Below are 19,367 nucleotides of genomic sequence, written 5' to 3' on the forward strand. Positions count from 1 at the left end.
AATATTGTATAAAAGCATTAGACAGACAAACACACAATTATTTGTCAGTAAGCTGATGTCATAATATACAGATATTCAATTGCAGTGAACTCACAACTAAGTAGCTGGAAACAGAGAATGTTTGGCATTTTTAGTTGATAAATGACTGAAATGATTATTCAGCTATCAAACTTTCTGTCAGATATTTTTCAGCCAATCAACTAATTGATTAATGACAAATTATTTCAACACTAATAATATATTCATCATCTGTTGTTGCATTTCTGTATGCTTTGGTCCATTTCATGCTCCACATGCTCGACAGGTACAAGTTCATTGAGCTGAAAATGCCGCTAGAGGGCACTACAGCACTGCCAAGTTGGTTCAGCCAGTCTGCAGCTGTTTTCAAGTCTGTCTTAAAACAATATTCACATGCTCATATGTAGATTATAGAAAGAGTTATTGGTCACTGTAATTGTTCCTCTTGTCCACACTGGCCATGAAGAGGTCTCTTCCAAAAAATATTTCAATGAAATTTCAGCAGCACAGGCTGATATGTTATACATATATATATATATATATATATATGAAGCTTCAGCAGTCTGAGTCAGACAAAATAAATGGATATCTAACTATGTTACTTTAGTAGAAATTCCTCTTTGAAACACTGTCATCAGGAACAAAATTGGAAAATATGCACTTTATTTGACTAACTCAGACTCATATTAGCTTTAGCTGCACATCAGAGTACATTTTTTGCATATGAGGACTGAGGATTTTGTCTCTCATCTCTTACATTAGAGTCGCATTGGGAAGGGTTCAGTATGAAAAGAAGGACTGATTCCAGCAAGTAGTGACTTCAGATGTTTAGGCCTACAATTTGCACAAAAAAGGACAATGCAGACATTTTCAATAATCTAAACTGTACCTCTGTGTCTCACTTGTGTTGTTCTTTAACATAAAGAAAACCTATATAAAGCAACAGTATTACACACCAAAGTAATGCATCAAGACATATGAGAAGAATAAATTCACACCTGCACTTCATTGAGCTCCTACAGCGCTTCAGTCGTTTGGCTTTGTTAATGTCACAGCTGTTTGGGGAACGCCCAGCACCGACCCGGACATGAAGTCCTTTCACCTCATCGGCGCAATGATGACGACGACTTTTTCTTTCAAAGAAACTACATTTCCGTGAGGGCGGGCAGTGGGAGGGCTGTGGAGTAACAAGGTGGGGCTTTTTCGCAGAGTTTGAAGCAACAAGTTGCCCAAGCAGGCAGGCAGCTACTCCATCGTGTTTCTAACGGCAGGTGGTCACCGCGCGTCCGGCACCTCACCGCAGCTTGTGAATGGGAGTATGAGATGTTTTAACCTCAGAGCCTACAGAGCACGGGTTGAAATGGACGGAGTAGAATAAGTTCTTTGAAGCTTTGAAGTAGTTTGGCTTTTTCCAAAAGAAGCGGAAAGTGAAGCCTGTAAATTAGTAGATACTGTTTTTGACGGGCTGCGCGTTACCGCGTGCGTAATGCTCTCTGAGTAGAGATCCGAGCCTTTTGATAGTTATTTGAAGTTGAATGTTGTTGTATTGCAAATAATGGCGCTCGCAAGATTCAGCAAGATACTTCGTCTGCCCACTATTGAAATAAAGAAGAAAGCCAAGCAGTACGAGCACGTCCACCGAGACGTCAATCCTAACGACATATGGGAAATTATTGGCGAGCTGGGCGATGGCGCGTTTGGAAAAGTCTACAAGGTAAGTGTTATTTCAGAGACACGGGACAGTGCAGACTGACCAGATAAGTGTGGTGACAAACAATTTTTGTTCATTGTTTGTAGCAAATTTTAATTGATGAAATACCACTTTGTGTTGTCACCTGTTGTCTGTCATTTTAAATTTGGCACCAGTAACATTCTGTCATGTTAGAAAAGTTTCATCTTCAAATTTAAACTTATGTTCTGTCATCGCTCTCCAAACGCTAACTCTCCCTTAAAGACATAAAGTTTGTCTGTACTTTCATGATTTAAAGATGCTCAATTATAATGCAGTACCCTCTTTCTTAGAATATAGCCTACATGTCAGGTTATGGTTGTGAACTACTTCTTATCACCTGCGAGTGCTTCACCATCCCCGCATTTGTTTGAGATTCCTGACTAATATCTCAACTATGTCGCTGGTCCAAGCTGAAATAGTCATCATACTGTAGCTCTGGGTGTCATGGAAAAGTTTTGCCACATCCAACATCTAATGGATGAAGGAGTGTACCTGTTCAGGAAAATAAGTATTTGTTGTGCTCTTACAATGCCAGTCTAAGATCCCTGCTGAGATATATATTCACCCTCAGTTTATTATTTGTTTGTTTTGTAACTTGTTTTGTCTTTCCTCAAGTTTGACAGTATTAAACCATCATAGTTTAACTGCAGCATGTGTAAAAGAGGCCACATTTTTTTCTGAAAACTGCAGTACAGGAGGTTTAGCGAATTCCTAAAACACCCATCCAACCTTCTGCCTCTCCCCCCCACTCCTTGCTGTGAAGCCAGCCACAGGGACAGTGAAAGCACTCTTCATTAGTTGTGTCCATTCCTCCCAAACCTCAGCAGCAGCAGCAGCAGCACTTTTGGCTCAGAGGAGCTATTTAATCTGGATCTGTTCGCTGGTCTGTCCCCTCTGTGAAGCATGGCACAAGCCCTCTGTGTGTGCACTGCCCAGTGGAGCACAGTGAAAGTCTTTGACACATCAGGGGCCTCAGTGGAAGAAGTGATGCCTTACCGGAGGCCTGCATTCAACACAAAATGCAGCCTTTATAGAGTGCTCCGCCTTATTTAGCTATTTTGTTTTTATTGGACAGTATAGATACGTTGGAGAAATGGAATAGGAGGAGAGGCAGTAGACAGGTATAACGCAGGGTGGGAATTGGATACATGACATGACTAGTAAATACATTTCCACTGGGTCATTCAGGCCTCCATGTCATCCCAAATCTTACCTCCATATCTAAGGTCCGAATTTCAGTGTAAGAGAGGCATTTGAGTAATGAAATGAAAAGTGTTAAACTCTTGCTGTGTATTAAACATTACGTCAGTTGTCCTACCGTATAATGTATCTTTTGAGCAGAGCGAGCATGTGAGACATCCGGTGGATATAGTCTGTTGATAACACATAGTATAGTATACCATGGAAACAAACAATGCTTTTAGTTTGCTTCTGAGAAACTGAGGGACTGACTGAACACGAGGTGCATTAAGTTTGAAGAGGTCTTTAAAAGTTAGTAGAAATTCAACAAATTCCTGTGCGTTTACAATCTGATTGCTGAGGCACTCACGCAGTAAAATTCAGCTCCAAGTTTAGTAGAGTAAAGGCATAAATGTGCCTCATACATAAATTGTGAACAAGTGCATCCTTCCACTTGAATAACTGGCCAGTCGTCTGAAATGTAATGTCTCCCTTCCCTCCCTTCTATGTTTGCTATTTCTTATACAAATATCAAGCTTTCCTGTCCTTGAGTGGGTTGGAGGAGGACAGCTCCACACCTGCAGCTGTCAGATTGAGGGGAGGGAGGCAGGCAGACAGAGTGGGAGCAGATCATGGCCAAGAGAGGAAATCGTGGGACTGCATCAGGGGACGATTTCCTCTCACAGCTCCTAAACTTCCGAATAATCAGTTTGTCTGTGGGAGGGAAAGGCCTCAAGTGGTGAATCTCACATGTTTTTCCGTTGTTATAGTCGTTGATAGCAGGCGTGAGGGGAGGAGACCAAGTGTCTGTCACAAGTGAAATAAGCTGCTTATCAGCCTTGTTAGGGGCAGGAGTCAAATAAAAAAGCTGGAGTTGGACGTGTGACAGGCAAATTGTCTCTTCATGAAAAGACAGTTTTAATCCTCGTCATTTGCACATGGCAAGGACCCCTGCTTAGGAAGCTTCTTTTGTTGCCAACATCTGTCTTAAAGATTAAGCACAGACCTCTTCAATCATACAGCGTTGGTTGAGAGCACAGAGTGCTCCTGTCAAACTGACTCTCTAAAGGTTAATGACACCATTGGGGGAATAACAACTCACTTTGTTGCTTAAGGGGAGTGTTGAGGACAAATCGAGCTCTGTGTGTTTATATAGCGCAGGAACACTGTGAGAGAAGGATCTCATAAAATACAATGTACTCCCTGCGTTATCAAATATGTACTGCAGTCGTACGCTGTAGGTGCAACTGTGCTTTTCTTTTGTTGACAGCTGTTACCAAAGTGAAGGACAGGAGTCGAAGAGGTCACATGATTTTTTTATTTGCATGAAGAGTGAAACAAATGCAAATTAAATTTAAAAAAGTTTAATAAAAGTTTGTTGGGCATAATTTGGCACATAATTAAGTGCAGATTGTGGCTGAATATTCACTGGGAATTCAAATGTAAAGTGTGTGTAATGCAATTGATGGTTGATATTAGTAACTTAATTTTAAAAAAGTATTGCTACAAATAATTTTAAGTAAGCGCCTGAGCTCACAGTTTGACAAAATGACCAAACCATGTGCATAGTATTCATTTTTTAAACATGGTTTCATAGTGTAACACCACAGACATGTATACAAACAAGCTGCTGTTGACATTCTCAGGTTTTCTGTGTCAGAGGGTTAGAGTATCTCTGTCTGCCATCAGTGTGACAGTGAAATACAGCAGTGAAACTGTCAAATATATACTGTAGAAACAGTATCCTCACCCTATAGGATCAAGTTTAATGAAAGTATTTAGCACTTTTACAAGTGATTTTGAGTTTTGACCAAACTTCACATTACAGGAGGCTACAGGAATCAGGCTACAAGTAAACATGTAAAGGATTTACAGTCTAATCAGTGTGTGTGCTACTTTCAGATTAAAAATGTAGTTTAGTTCAATCACATTTGTCGTATATGATAGGGGTTTTGGTGCTTGTAGGTCCTTGTCAAGCTGAAAATGTTGTGCACACCCCTCCAAATATGTAATTATACTAAAATACTGTGGTGATTCTTAAAATTCTCCCCACATACTTCTGTCTCCCTCATCCTCACCATAAACGCCTAAGTCCCATTCATGCTCCCAGTCATGACAGGATGATATCTCAGTTCCTGTCCGTCCAGTGTGTCATCCGATGCTTTCTTTGTTTTGCACGAGTCTATGCATGCTTGCACTTGTTGGAAAGAGTTTTTGTGCATGTACATGTGTGGAGGTGTGTGGCTGCAACTGAAGCATGAAACAGAGGAGTTGTATGGTTCCTCTCACTAATTAATGGGCCACGTGCCGCTGAGCACATTGCCCTGCTGCCGCTGCGGAAGTGTTTCCATAGACACGCGCAGGCTGTAACGTTCCACTCCGTCTAATTCCCATGGTGGGATGAAAAAAAAGGGCATCTTATCCCTGATGATCTGTAAAGACAGTGTGCTAAACCCGGACTTAAACTGTGCTGGGAGGAGTTGTTTGGTAGTTTGTAATTCTTGATCAAGATGGCTCTAAACGCAAGTGTTTAGAATACAGTTTCAGTTGAATCAGACACTTTCTTGGACAACAATGTGACTTATGAACACAATGTCAAAAATGAGGATTTTAATCTTTAATTTATACAATTTCTTTTGGTTTTTGTGTTATTGGAGTCAAGAGTGTGAACTATGAATGGTGTGGCATTGTGAAAAGAGAAATTGGCAAGTGGAAACAGACTTTTGATACATTGTTGTAAAAGGAAAAGACAGTGGATTAGATGGCCAAGATATTGCGCAACAATGGGTCTAGGGTACAGTGTGTTTTTCTTTTTGTAGTATATTATTAAGTACAGCCTAATGGGTCTGATTGTTCTCCAGTCAAGGCCGGAACAGGTCTAATTGTCCCTGGGTCCAATTTGGAAAGGGTGTACTCCTCAGGTCCATTTTGGAAACAATATTTGTCCTATTTGAGAATGTATTTATGCAGATTAGAATAATGGGTTAATTTCAAAGCAAGTCCAGTGTCTTATGAAGATATCTTATGGAAGATGTTGTGGGAAACATGGAGTACAAAATAGGAAACGTGTTTAGTTCCACAGTGCCTTCAAACAGGATTATCCTCCTCAGTGAAGTGAAAGAGAAACATACCGGGTGTCATCAGTGAGGGTGCACAGGTTGCAACAACCTCTTTGCAAAAGAAAACCACATACAGCAGACAGTCAGGGTTGGCAACCACAGATTAAAATCCATCTCGGTGAGCACAGGTTCACCCCAGTGCTGCGTCCTGAGCCCGCTGCTGTTCACCCCGCTAACACATGACTGTACTGCCAGATTCAACAACAATCTCATTGTCAAGTTTGCCGATGATGCAGCGGTAGTGAGTGTCGTCAGCAATAATGATGAATCTGCATACAGGATGGAGGTTGAGCAGCTAATGGCCTGGTCCCACAATCTCTCCCTTAATGTCAACAAAACAAAGGTTATTGACTTCAGGAGGGATGGCAGGCAACATCATACGCTGCTGACCATTGATGGTGCAGCTGTGTAGAGGGTTAGTAACATCAAGCTCCTTGGAGTGCACCTGGCGGACGACCTGAACTCAACCAATAACACCTCGGCCATTGTGAAAAAAGCACAACAGCTGCTCTATCCCCTTCAGAGACTTAAAAAGGCAAGTCTCCTTCTACAGAGGCACCATTGAAAGCATTCTAACCTTCCGAACTCACTTCCTGGTTCAGAAACTGTAAAGAACAACATCATCTGAACAGGATAGTGAAGACAGCTAGCAAGATCATTGGTGCCCCACTCCCCTTCCTGTTGGAGATTTACCATCAACACTGTGTTCGCAGAGCCTCCAGCATCATCAAGGATCCCCACCACCCTTCTCATAGTCTGCTTTCCCTCCTGTTGTCTGGGAAGAGGTACAGGAGCATCTGTGCCAAATCTAGCAGAATGCTAAACAGCTTTTACCCACAAGCAGTCAGGATCATAAACAGACTGTGCCCCCTACAAACATGCCCCGCCCCCCACCTACCCTCTAACCCCGTCATCAGTGCTGGTCCCTTGACATGCACCAGCTGTCAACATCGAACTGAGACATGCACTTTCTCTCCAAATGCACTTTAATGCACTGCGCTGCTAACTGTTCATTCTTCTTTTGTTTTTGTTTTTATTTTCTTTGGGATTTACATGTTGGTTTTTTTAAAATGGTTTTTAAGGGAATTTTTAGATGTCTGTCTTTATCCTTTCTGTTGTTGCATTGCTGTGGGCCAGGAGGAACAGAATTTCTTTTTTTTGTGTATGCAAGTACACAAGAAAATGTCAATAAACTAAATCTTGACATATTATGTAAGATGCTATACAGTAGTTTTATTCATAATACAGCAATGCCACTAAGATGTATGTTGAAGTGCCTTTAATGACACTGTCGTCAGTGCTGCTGGGTCTTTCTGTGTCTAATCTCGGGGGGCCAGCTGGAACCACAGTCACTGATAAGAGTCCTGCTAGATGGGCGTGGGCTCAGCATGCTGGGAGTCCCCTCCATCCTCGTAATGACGTCGTTAATGGCACTTCAAGAAAGCGTCTTCTGTGTTTCTACACCCCATATACTGCTGGTCGTTATGGGGCTTTGACAAGCTGGATGCCGGGGGCTTTCATTAGAATTTACGATACTGATTTTCAGTCTTGTAAAGCCAGAGTCCATTCTGAGACGAGGATCGATAAAGGACTGATTAAAAGAAGCAGAATTACAAACATTCAGCAGCTGTATTCTTTTGTTTGCTTTCAGACACTTGCGTATACATTTTGGTTTTTGTCTTGACATCTTTGTTTTGCTTTTCTTTCTTGGATTTTCTCTCCCTTTTTAATTTACCATTGAAGCACATTGTCACTGTGCCATTCAGAGTTATTTCAGATGATTTCTAGATAGATACTTGGAATAATCTGGCATCTTGTAATACTTGTTTGAACTTGGTTTTAGCAGCACACTCTAAACATGAGTGAGTGAGCCCTCCGATCTGTTGTTTCTTGTATTGTGTAGGCCATAGTCAGGAAGTTTATCTCATCTGTCATGAGATTCATGCGTTTGTAATATTGTACAAGTCCTTGCAAGAATATGAATGATTTAAGAAAGACGTGTATGAGTTTCAAGGCTCTCTGTAGCTCATCATGATTTCCTGCCTCACTGACCTGCTTTGTACGTGTGACTTAAAGTTTTGAATGTGGGACATTTTGCCACCTCAATCAAAACTTTCACATCCTGAAAAGACTCCATCTTAGGGTGTCTAAGTTTAAGCTCTGCTCTGTTTTGTACTTCACGCCCAGTTACATTCTGTAAATGCATAAAATCTTGCTTTCAGTCAGTCAGCAGGTTATGCAAGAGAGGAACAATCTTGATGCTGAGAATAGGAAAAATAGAAAAAAATATGCCACGTTCTATTTTGAACGTCAGTTTCAACACCCTTCCTCTTGCAGAGCTATTTGCATTACGTTCAGTTTATAGAGTTCACATGTCTAATTAAGGTGTTAGCTGAAAGTAAGTTTCAGTTTTTCATTTTTGAAATGGCTACAACTTTTCAGTCACTTTCCTGGATATTAAGTTGTAAATAAATCAAGAACCTTCTGTCTTAAAATGACTAAACTCTTTAGTTTGGTTTGGTAGCAGTGACAAATTTAACCCTAACCCTTAAAATATAACAGACCACTGATCAAGCCTATGTTTGATTAATATATTGGTAGCATAACATAGTGACTGCACAGTCTAAACCAGTGGTTCTCAAACATTTTCACGTCAAGGACCACTAAACTGACACAAATTAGACCATGGACTCCCCTCTGATAAGATATTTGCTTTTAGATATTTTATTACAGAAAGTATATGAAACCCATGACCAAAATACTCCATATATTCTGTCATTGTTACTTATGGATGGAACTATAGTGAAAATAAATTATTCACCCTTTTTGCTGGGACCCCCTGGAAACCCCTTAAGGACCCCTGGAGGTCCCCGGACCCCACTTTGAGAACCACTGGTCTAAACAATATGGCCCTAATGTGGTTGTATCTTCTTAACCAAATTAATGCTTATTAGGTCAAGTTAATTTTGCCTCTGTCTTGCCCCACTCATATACAGTATTCTAACTGGTGTCTCAGACTAGACAGAAAAATCAAAGCTTCTTTTACTCCCTGAAGAAATGTCAGCCTCCATGCTGCTGTGGTTTACATGAAAAAATAGTAGAGATGACAGGCATCGTACTCCAGCAATTTTCCTTCCTGCTGGTACTCTGCTTTTTCATGATAGACTTTACGTTGTATCATTGGTATTTTCCGAATCATGAGCAAAACAGTGGCATTCCATACAAAATCATTCGAGGCATAAGCACATGAAGTAAATTTGTCTTAGCTGTAGCTGTAGAAGACATGCTTATTTTTGTCTAATTAACAAGACTAGGTCAAAACCTAGTATATGGCTGGACCGTGTGAAACACTAGGGGTCTTTAAATTTGAAATGATTGATACAGGAAGTGGCATCACTTGGCTGACTGAGTTGACCAATGGTGTAACTTCAACACTCAGTCAGTCAAGGACAGAGTTTTGCGTTTATAGGGCTGGCCCGCTGCGGTCCAGCCAAAAAGTGTAGTCTTGATATAAAGAACTGAAACTTGACAAAGAATTTACCCCAAAAAGTCACAATATAAAATCATTTTTGCGATGGCTTTCAACATTGCCCAAATTCTCACAATGACACCTATCTTACACAAGTAAAAAAAGTTTTTAGATACCGTATCCAACTTATGCTCTAAAACAAATCAAAAACTTATATGTAGCTTAGACTTGTTTTCCTTGTGCACCTTCTGAATCTGAATGAGAGATCCTCACTTCCACCGACGTCTGCTGTCAGAGGTGAGGTTTTACTGGCTGCTGTCATTATGTAGGAGCTGACAACTACATTCCTGTTCACGGACACATGGGGAGAGTCTACAGAGGAGGAGAGCGGGTTGTTTACAGATTTATGGTGGGGTAAAGGTCTAATATACATGCATTCTCTTGAAGGGAGTTGTGTGTGTGTGTGTGTGTGTGTGTGTTCAGTTGAGACTGTAACACAGCATACACGTCAGCATGTGGTATGTTCATTTAACCTGGAGGTGACTGACCCCAGGGAAAGTTCTCTCTTTCCAGTTGCATTAGGTCATCTGGCCCACTGACAAAATGATTAATTATTCTTTATTCTTTTCAGTCCGGCATTAATTGTGTTATGAAAGTAAAAAAAAAAAAAAAAAAGGATGTTAAGAGCTATTTCAGGTTATTTTTACTTTGTTTTTGAGGGTGATTCAGTGCTTTGCTTTTAAAGCAACACACTCAAAGTAATCTTTGATAGTCAACACATGCAGTATTAAATGTTGTTATTATTATTATTATTATTTTTAGCTGGATGCATTTTGAAAAGACTGCGTCTGAATACTACATGTGACACACATGAGGCTGGGAGATTTTATGTTTGTGTTTACTTAGTCCACCAATATGTACAGTATGTTTTTTTATGCTAACACGTGGTTAAGTAACATCTGCTTTTACAGCTCTACCCTCTCTAAAGCTTTTGTTGAACTGCAGTGTGGATGTGCTTCTCAGTCATGGACTGCGGCCTTCAGACGGACAGTTACTGAAGACAGATGGATAGATATACATGACAGATGGAGAGAGAGATAGATGGGCAGAGATGACAGACAAATTTGAAGAGGGAGAGATGGAGACAAAACACGGTACAGACGGCAGACAATGAATGAGGCCGGATGGTTGAGAGGCCATACATATGCTACAATAAGAGGATTTAAAACAGGAAAATAACATGTGACATTTAAACAAAAGTGAGATGATACATGGGAAGACGGATAGATTGAAAGACAGAGAAAATGGGAAACAGATTTGCAAGTCACTCATGAGACTTTGTGCTCTCAAGGGATTTGGGAGGGGTTGCCTAGCACGAGAACTGTAATTATCCTTTCAGTTTTCCATTGTGTTTATTTAGATGTTAAGTATTTCCTCCTTTCACGCTGCAAGATGAAAAAATATCTCTATATGGTGGAAGTAAGGGACTCTCTAAAAACTTATATCTCCTAGGGCAGTGCCTTACATCCTGTGTCACACACAGTGTTGTGTGCCTGATGCGCATTCTCGCTGGCTCACATTGGGTCATTTTGTCACTTTTTGGATAAGCTAGCAAAACCAAAACCTAAAAAGTTGTTTATTAGTTGTTTATCTAATCTTTGCCTTAACCCCAAGATTAAACCTACAGGAGACCTCATGCCTAATTGTAACTTCAAACATAGATATTTTTTTATTTTTTGTGATCATTGATTTACGAAGATTGATCATTGATTTAACTAGATTTCCCTGCAAATTTTAACTGACTTTTACCTGACTGTTCATAAATTCTCTAATTTTTTTCACAGTCTCTAAAATTTTAATAGTCTGCAGGTCTTTAACTCAGTGAACTGTGCACAGTTTACATGCAGAGTAATTTGCTAAAGCCAAATTGAAAACAGACTTCTACAGATAACTGAAAAGCACAATGTCAATTTAACATTTTGGTCGTTTTAGGCAATTTGTTAAAACCCTAGAAGAGTGTAAATGCATCTGCTTTTCTGCCAGGTTGGGTCTCGTAGATAATCCTTTTGCACTTAGCCTACATGAAAGCTGAGTCACTAATGAACAGGAACAGCCAAGCAGAGATCTAGTGAGAAGAGCTGCAAGATGGAGCAGAAACAAGTTCCTCTGATCTCCATGGAAACCAGACCCCAAACAAAGCCACAGGAAGAGAGTTGGAGAGAGTGAAGAGTTAGTGGTTTAGAAACAGTGAAGTATTGTTTGAAGTGTTGGGATGGCTACAGCAGCTACAGTATGCAGTCAAGTGTATTCTTCCTCCTTCAGTCTTGTGCTTGTGCACTGTTATGATGTAATAATTCAGTGTTTTCTGTCTTACTTTGTTCAGAAGAGGAAGCCTTTGCTGTGATGCTCTGACATCCGGCATCTATATGTGCTTTTTTTTCTCGTTTTCTTGTCACTTGATTCTGTTAAATGACATCATTCTATTATGGTAAAGGTGCAAAAACCACATAATTCCTCCCATCTATTATTAAAATATGACATCAAGCTTAAGTGTAAAAACTTTAAAGCCCCCTCCACTCAAAAATGTGTTTTTCCTCTTGTTCCTTCAGTTGGTTGTTTGAGCTTCAATGTGCAGAGTTTGACACTCAAAGGCTGTTTTTACAATTATGTGCTGAAAGAGGAACGTTTCTCTGTACTCACTGAAAATCTGAGTTTAAGGCCTCTACCTGCGAGCATGATTTGTGAGGTCACAACTGCTTTGGAGCTAATAACGGGCCAGTGTTCAACTTACAAAAGTGATGTGGGAACCTGAAGCCTCCAGTGCACAAACACCGAGAATGAACTTTCCAGTGAAGCAGGAGACATCTTGTGCCCAGCAGTTAAATGAGTGTCTGTAGGAATTAAAACTACGTATCTTCAAGATGCAATAAGCGCATGAACGGTTGAGGTAGTATATCAGGATGTAAAGTAAGTAGAAGACATCGATCCTTGTTTCCCTCTTTGTGTGTTCCTACCAAATCATGCACAAACATCCACACACACACTTGTGCATTGATATCATGCTAACTTGTAGGAAGCGAGAGGGTCCCATGTGAGACACAATGAGGCGTTGCAGTGTAATTTCCTCTCTGTGCAGTGTATACAGTTGGTAAGGTGCACATATAAACACATGTTTGCATTCTTTACTTGTAAGGACCCTCATTGACGTAATACATTCCCACCGCCACACAAAAGGCAACACATAACTGTGCGATGCTCATTTCTCTCAGTCTACCCACTTCGCCCACTCCCCCAACCATCTGAAGGCACATTCCCCAGCCCTGTTCCCACTGAGATGTAAAGGTGTGTGTGTGTGTGTGAATGCCTTTGTGAAGCTGGGTAATGGAGCTTTTGAAAGGTCAACACTACACAACAGCAGAAAAAAAAACAGATTTGCAACTACCTTATGTCTTGGTTACTTGTCGGTGTATATCTGTGTGCAATTCATGTTGTTTTTTTTAGCATGACAAAAAGTTTGTAGCATTTTCCACCTCTGCACATAGTTGTGAAGAAACGATTTGACTAATTTTATCTTTTTGATGTGGTGGGAGCCACTCATATCTGCATTCTGTGAGACCACTGTTGCAGGGGAAAATATGGGCAGGTAATCCCCCTCATCAACTAAACGCTGCATCCTCCTACTGGTTCAGATACACAACAGCCATCATTCTCATTCTCTCTTATCGTGTTGCAGATTTACAGACCAAAAAAACAAGGAAATGGTGCTGAGTGCATTTGATTTAGGGAGGTGTAATGAATCAGTCTTGTTGCAGTAACTTGAATTCTTCCTTAATCAATATTTTTGCTTTTATCAGATGTGAGCTATGTGCTAAAATTAGAATGCATGTCCAGATAGGAAGTCAGTCAGTGCAATTGATTTGAAAAATGTCATTACGTTACTAGGACTGCAACTAACCATTATTTACATTATTGATGTATCTATTAAAACCCATTAAATACTCATTTTGCTTACAAAACAGCAGAAAATAGTGTAAAATAAATAAAATACTATTTTGTCACACCAGTTGTCCAGAACACAAAGATATTCAATTTACAGTCATATAAAACAAAAGAAAGGAGCAAATCCTCAGATTTTTAGAAGCTGTATGTGTGAGAATGTTTAGTGTTTTTTTGCTTGATGATAGACTTAAACAATTTATCAGTAGTCAAATAGTCAAATTTTCTGTTGATTCACTAATTGTTTCAACCATTTGTGTTTCAACACTTGGCATTACATCAAAGAAAAGAGTACAGACTAACACTGCCATTTCATGAACATAGATGCATATGTCAGTAGGTTTTTGAACTCAGAGCCCAGGCAGCGAGTTTGTCGAGGCTGATCGTTGGGGTGCAGTAGGGGAGCGAGTAGCAGAGAGCTGAGATGTTAGCAGAGAGGTGAAAGCGTCTGGTGTCTTAGTGTTTACTGTCAAGGCTTGTTAACAGACTGACTGATGGTTTGACGGCAAGAGGAGACGTCCTGTTGACTCACACTGTGGGTTACCCTGGTCGGGGTAGTTCAGCTTCTCTGGTTCTCTGTTTGACAAACACGTACTCGCACACACACACACACAAACATGGTATACTGAGATGAGTTCAGGAGTGTGTGTGTGTTGCTGTGAGTCTGTTCTGTTTATTCAGATGTTTTCCCACAGCCTCTGTAAAGCGTGGAGGCATCAGACCCCACCAGGCTGTTTAGTCTGTTGAGTTGCAGGTCACCGGGTGGACGCAGAAATACACACATGAACAATGGTGTCTCCTCCATCATTAATGCACTGACTTTTACACTCTCACACAGTCTGTAGGCCTAACATTCCTCTAAATCACCAACACCATGATGATTTCCATCCTCTTATTACCTTAAGGCAGTGGTTCTTTACAATATTTAACTCTTTGTTTTTGACTCAGATTGTTTTGACTATAAATCTTTGCTCGTCTGCAGTTGTGCTCTTGTGATTCTCTTCGCACTGAACATGTGATTCTGACTGCCGGGGCACATTAATGTTGTGTTTACCCACAAAAGCCCATCAGTCAGCATTCACAACATTCATTCTGTTACATAAGGACGAACAACAAGTGTTTGGCGCCATATGCTTCACTCTGAGTCACTCCATTGTTTGGGTGTTTTTGATGTGTTCGCGCAGTATTCAGAGCTACCAGGAATACTATGTACATTGTATCTGTGTGTGTCTTAGTTTAGCCATACTGACACTTGATGGGTTTTGTGGTTCCTCTTTTTTTCACCAGTTGCTCAGTGAGGGTGTGGAGTTTTCTTTCCTGTTTTGTCTCTAAATGTTAGTTAGTCAACAGTTCAATGGCTGAGTTTCTTGACACTTCAGATTCCTTTTGGTTACAACAGCGGTAGAAGAGTCAGGCCAGCACAATAGCGCGATAAACTGATCTTTGAAACAAAATATGCCTGTTGTATCGCACAGCCACACCCTTTATTTCCCCTACTATTGATTTTCTGTGGAGGTTTAAGTGTTACAAATTGCTCTCTCTGGAGAAGTGAAATTCTGAGTTCATAGGATTAGTTACATTGAAAAAAGTGTCTTTTATTTAATTTTGTGGTTAGAGAGGTTTCACCTAAAAGAGACGAAGTAAATTGCAAGAATCTAATGTTGATATATTTCTCTCACTTTCAGGCCCAGAACAAGGAGACAGGAGCTCTGGCTGCAGCCAAAGTGATTGAGACAAAATGTGAAGAGGAGCTGGAGGACTACATGGTTGAGATTGACATCCTGGCTAAATGTGACCACCGTTTCATTGTCAAGCTGCTCGATGCATTTTACCATGACAACAACCTGTGGGTAGGTAACACAAGCATCAAACATCTGGTCAAGTTAATCATCTTCAAGTGGAAACCACACACTTGTCACCCCACCTAGCTTCCTGTTTCATCTTCTTTGTGCTGAACACTCTTGAACATGTGTGCCATCAAGATATTAAACGGTGATATCATTGTGTTTACATATTTTAGCTCTTATACTGAACAAGAAACAAAACCAGAGTAATGTAAAACTACATATTTTTTAGTTAAGCCAGAAATTGTACTACAACTGTAGTTGTCCAGCAATGAATATGACTAAAAAAGTTGAGAGCTGACACAGTTTATTTAAATGAACAGGCAGTCAGGGTGGCAGTTGTATAAGACTGGTGCATTATGTACCAAAGGGACCTTATCTGATGTCTACACTGAACTTCCTCACAAGATGTATTGTTTTTACTGTGCTGAGCAGTTTCTGTGTCCGTCCACCAAGTTTCCTTTGCAACATTTCCATACAGAGCCACAACACACGATCAGCTGGGAAGTGGAAAAACACTTTCACCGTTTATGAAAACATGTGTCATCTACAGTATATTCTCCAACATATGAAAGCTCTATTGAAAAAGAAAGTAGTAATAGTAAGAGGTGGATTGCCCTAAAGGGAATGACAGAAAATCCCTCGGGTGACATGATGCATCAGAAATGACCCAACCCTCACCCCAATGTTACTGCAAGAATGAAGATCAGTTTCAGTTTAGTGTATTCTGCTCTTGAGTTATTTTTCCTCTCCACACTCGCTCACTGGGTCAAATGTAAACTCCCTCTGTAATCTCTGAGTCTATCTGGCCAAGGAAAATAGTAGTGACCTCATGTTGGGCCGCGACCTTGAATATCTAAGGAATTACAAGGCAGCATTAAGACTAAAGATAGTTGCGTTAGTCATTTTTTTTAACCCCTATAACTCTCATGCTATGTTAAACATAGCATTTAGAGTTCAGATTTAACTTGTGTGTGTTTTATACTTTACAGAAATGTGTGAGAGAAGAATTTGCAAATTCAGTCATTACTGAAAAGTGAATTAACAGTTATTTTACTTTTTTTTTTTTAATGGTAAAATGGTAAAAAAGTATGGTCCAAGATCGTGAGCATAACACAAATGTCATACACCTCAAAGCTGAAAAACCACTCATCACTAGAAGACCTCTATCTGCCTCTACATACACACACACACAGCTGTGTCACAGCCCTGGAGCTAGTCACGGTTGTGTTGGCCATAGTTGGAATTCCTGAGCGTGGAAGGTGAACGTCCCCCCATTAGTCAAAGCTGGACTCTGCAAGACTGAGTTAGTTTGTGCTGATAAGTCAAATATACGGACATCCCTGTCTGCAGCATTCAAACCACATGCTTCCTGTGGGCGTGTGTGTGTCTGTGTGTGTGTGTGCTTTTGCTTTTGCTTTTGCTCATTTCCAAGCTGTGTTCAAATACTAATGTTTTCTCCACCTTTAGATCTCAATCTCTCCATAGTCTGTATTGTATGTGCAACCACGCTTTTCTTTGTTGGTGTAAAAACTTGCAGACAAAATGGCCATACGAGCATGACAGGCAGTAGAAGAATTATATACAACATGACAAAGTGCAACAAGCATTGCACATCACTGTTGAGAGTGTGTGTGCAAGCCTCAGGATCTTAACAATTAGCCCAGTGGTTGGCGGTCAGGCCTCAGTAACCTCCGGTTGGGTGGACTGGGCAGGGGTGAGATGATGCATTCCAGTGCCGACCCACCCGTTCTGCTTTCTACCGAGTAAGAGGGGGAAAGAGGAAGAAAAAAAGACAGAGACAGTGAGAGAAGGGCTGTTTGTTCCCTTTTCAGGAACAATCTGGTCTTGAGGCTATAGCGAGGCAGCCAGGCCCACAGCGTGAGAAAAAGGGGGCCTTTAACATGGGGGTGGCACTGCTGACATCAGCACGCAGAGAAGAACGAACAGAAAGAGAGAGGGAAAGAGAAGAGGATGTTTAAACAGACAGTAACGAAGAGAGAACTTAGTCACATCATTTAGAAGCATAGTTAAGGCTGCCTGTTTAAAACTCTGGTTCACCCACATGACAAAAAAACACATTTTCTGACTCGCCTGTAGTCGTATCTAATCATGCATGTTTTCTGTCACTGTTGACAGTGAAGTCTATTGATTGTCCAGAGTAATGGGGACATTGTTTCTAAGATACATTTAAGATACCACCACAGCTAAATGAGTAAAATGTTTTTCTTTTTTTTTAAAGCCTTTTAGAGATTGTAAAGGCTGATGGAACTCTTTCTAAGGGCACATTAAGCACCTTTATCAATCGCTGTCAGTGTGCAGCAGCAATTAAATCGACATCAGTAGAACTTGTTTTCAACTAAAGATGTGTCTAACACAGGCTTAAAACTCACACTGATTGTTGTGTTGTTATTTTGTGTAAGAACATTGAGAGCCACTAAACCAGAGCCAAATTCCTTGTTTGCATAAACATACTTAGCCAGTAAAGATGATTCAGATTCTCTTACTGATATGGTGGCCTGTGAGTGACATCCAGTAACTGATACTAATGCCTATAGTTGGTCATTTGAGTAGAAATCCAGCAGAAATGTCAAAAGAAGAGGTAATGTACAGTATCACAAGTGTTTGTAGGTTTTAGCAGCTAACATTTGTTTTGAAAGTCCACTTGTTCTGGTGTTTTTGCTCTAATTTAGAGTTCTGAAGAAAAAAAAAAATTCAAGCATCTGTCAAAAGCAGCCATTGAAACTGATCAACAGTCTCAGAACCCATCGGCTATCTGTGCGCCAGTCAGCCACAGATATATGCATATGAGTGTAGATAAATTTTTTTTAAAAAAAAGCTAATAAAAAGCTAAATCATTGTCAGACGATAGCCGATGGGTTCATTTTGCCCAATGCATTCCGCCTCTTGCTCTACACATGGACTGTTTACCTGCATGCAACCACAGCCAGCTCAAACATGATTGGTCAATACTACTTGGACTACAAATGTACTACAAACGGAAACCAGAAAGCTTCTGGTACCAAAATCTTGTCCTGTTGCCTACAGATTCTACATTCACATGCAGATATCTGTTTATAGAGATTATGTAAGTATTGACTAAAAGAAATAACAAGAATTTATCTACGTAAAAATTATGATTATAGACCGATTCTAGATTTAATATAAGATCTTGTGGTTTAACCCATTAAAGCACTGAGATCTTGCAGAGGAGACAACAAGTCAAAAGGTGACCTAAGCCCTCCAGCTCGCTGGATTCACACTGTAATTTTAGGTACTGAAGTGCGAGGACAATAATCGTTTTTTTTATTGTATATATTTACCATTATTTGCAAACAGTTAGGGTCTATATAATGGCACCAGCTATGGTTGCAAGAAGACTTTAATGACACTGTAAAGTCTCAATAGAAGTCGGTATGTTATGTCCTTGTTGGCACTCCCTTATATACACCAGAGAGAAAATGCAGATCACTGAAGCATTAGTCATGTCCATAGAGTGAGAAAGTATAACAGTGTATCTGTGTGATGGTTGTATTTCTTTCTTTATTTGGGATTGCAGCAGGTCTTTGTTGGCGAACAGCCTCTTACATTCTTTAGACACCCCTGACAAAATGAGGTGGGAAATCACTGTGAAAGTACAGAGCTGTGATTCGGAGGAACACTACAGCATCAGCGCAGCCTGCTCTGTTTATTTTAAGGCTCTTTAGATTTTAAGGACTGTGTCTAACTTGTTTCAGCTTGACTCAAAAGGAAAAAAGAAGAGGCACTCAAATATGGTGATGTTATTTATTATAAGCCTTTGCGCAACACCAGCTTTGCTATGTCTAGTGACACTGATATTAAATCAGATTAATCTCTTAAGTAAAAAATTAAATTAATCTGCATAAATAGAATTAGTAGATAATTCTAATACTGTCCATTAAAACAGAAACACTGGCATCTCTAAACAACAGGCTGTTTCTTTGGCTGAATTTTGAGCCCAAGTCGTCTTGTATGTGTGTGTGTGTGAC

At 40.2% G+C, this 19,367-nt stretch overlaps 2 protein-coding genes across 2 annotated transcripts in view; one reads left to right on the forward strand and one right to left on the reverse strand.

The window, feature by feature from the left end:
- Positions 1–1,134, reverse strand: part of stk32a (serine/threonine kinase 32A) — a 77,715-nt gene extending 76,581 nt beyond the window's left edge. Inside the window, exon 1 of the mRNA XM_042430368.1 lies at positions 1,017–1,134. The gene's annotated coding sequence lies outside the window, so the exon portion shown is untranslated. The remainder of the gene's footprint in view (positions 1–1,016) is intronic.
- A 105-nt stretch (positions 1,135–1,239) lies between these two features.
- stk10 (serine/threonine kinase 10) overlaps positions 1,240–19,367 on the forward strand; it is a 43,854-nt gene continuing 25,726 nt past the window's right edge. The window contains exons 1-2 of the mRNA XM_042430367.1: positions 1,240–1,732; positions 15,199–15,363. Coding sequence (XP_042286301.1) covers positions 1,574–1,732; positions 15,199–15,363 — 324 coding nt within the window. The 5' untranslated portion in view covers positions 1,240–1,573. The remainder of the gene's footprint in view (positions 1,733–15,198; positions 15,364–19,367) is intronic.

The sequence above is a fragment of the Thunnus maccoyii genome, chromosome 13 (assembly GCF_910596095.1).
Source record: "Thunnus maccoyii chromosome 13, fThuMac1.1, whole genome shotgun sequence".
Taxonomy (NCBI): Eukaryota; Metazoa; Chordata; class Actinopteri; order Scombriformes; family Scombridae; genus Thunnus; species Thunnus maccoyii.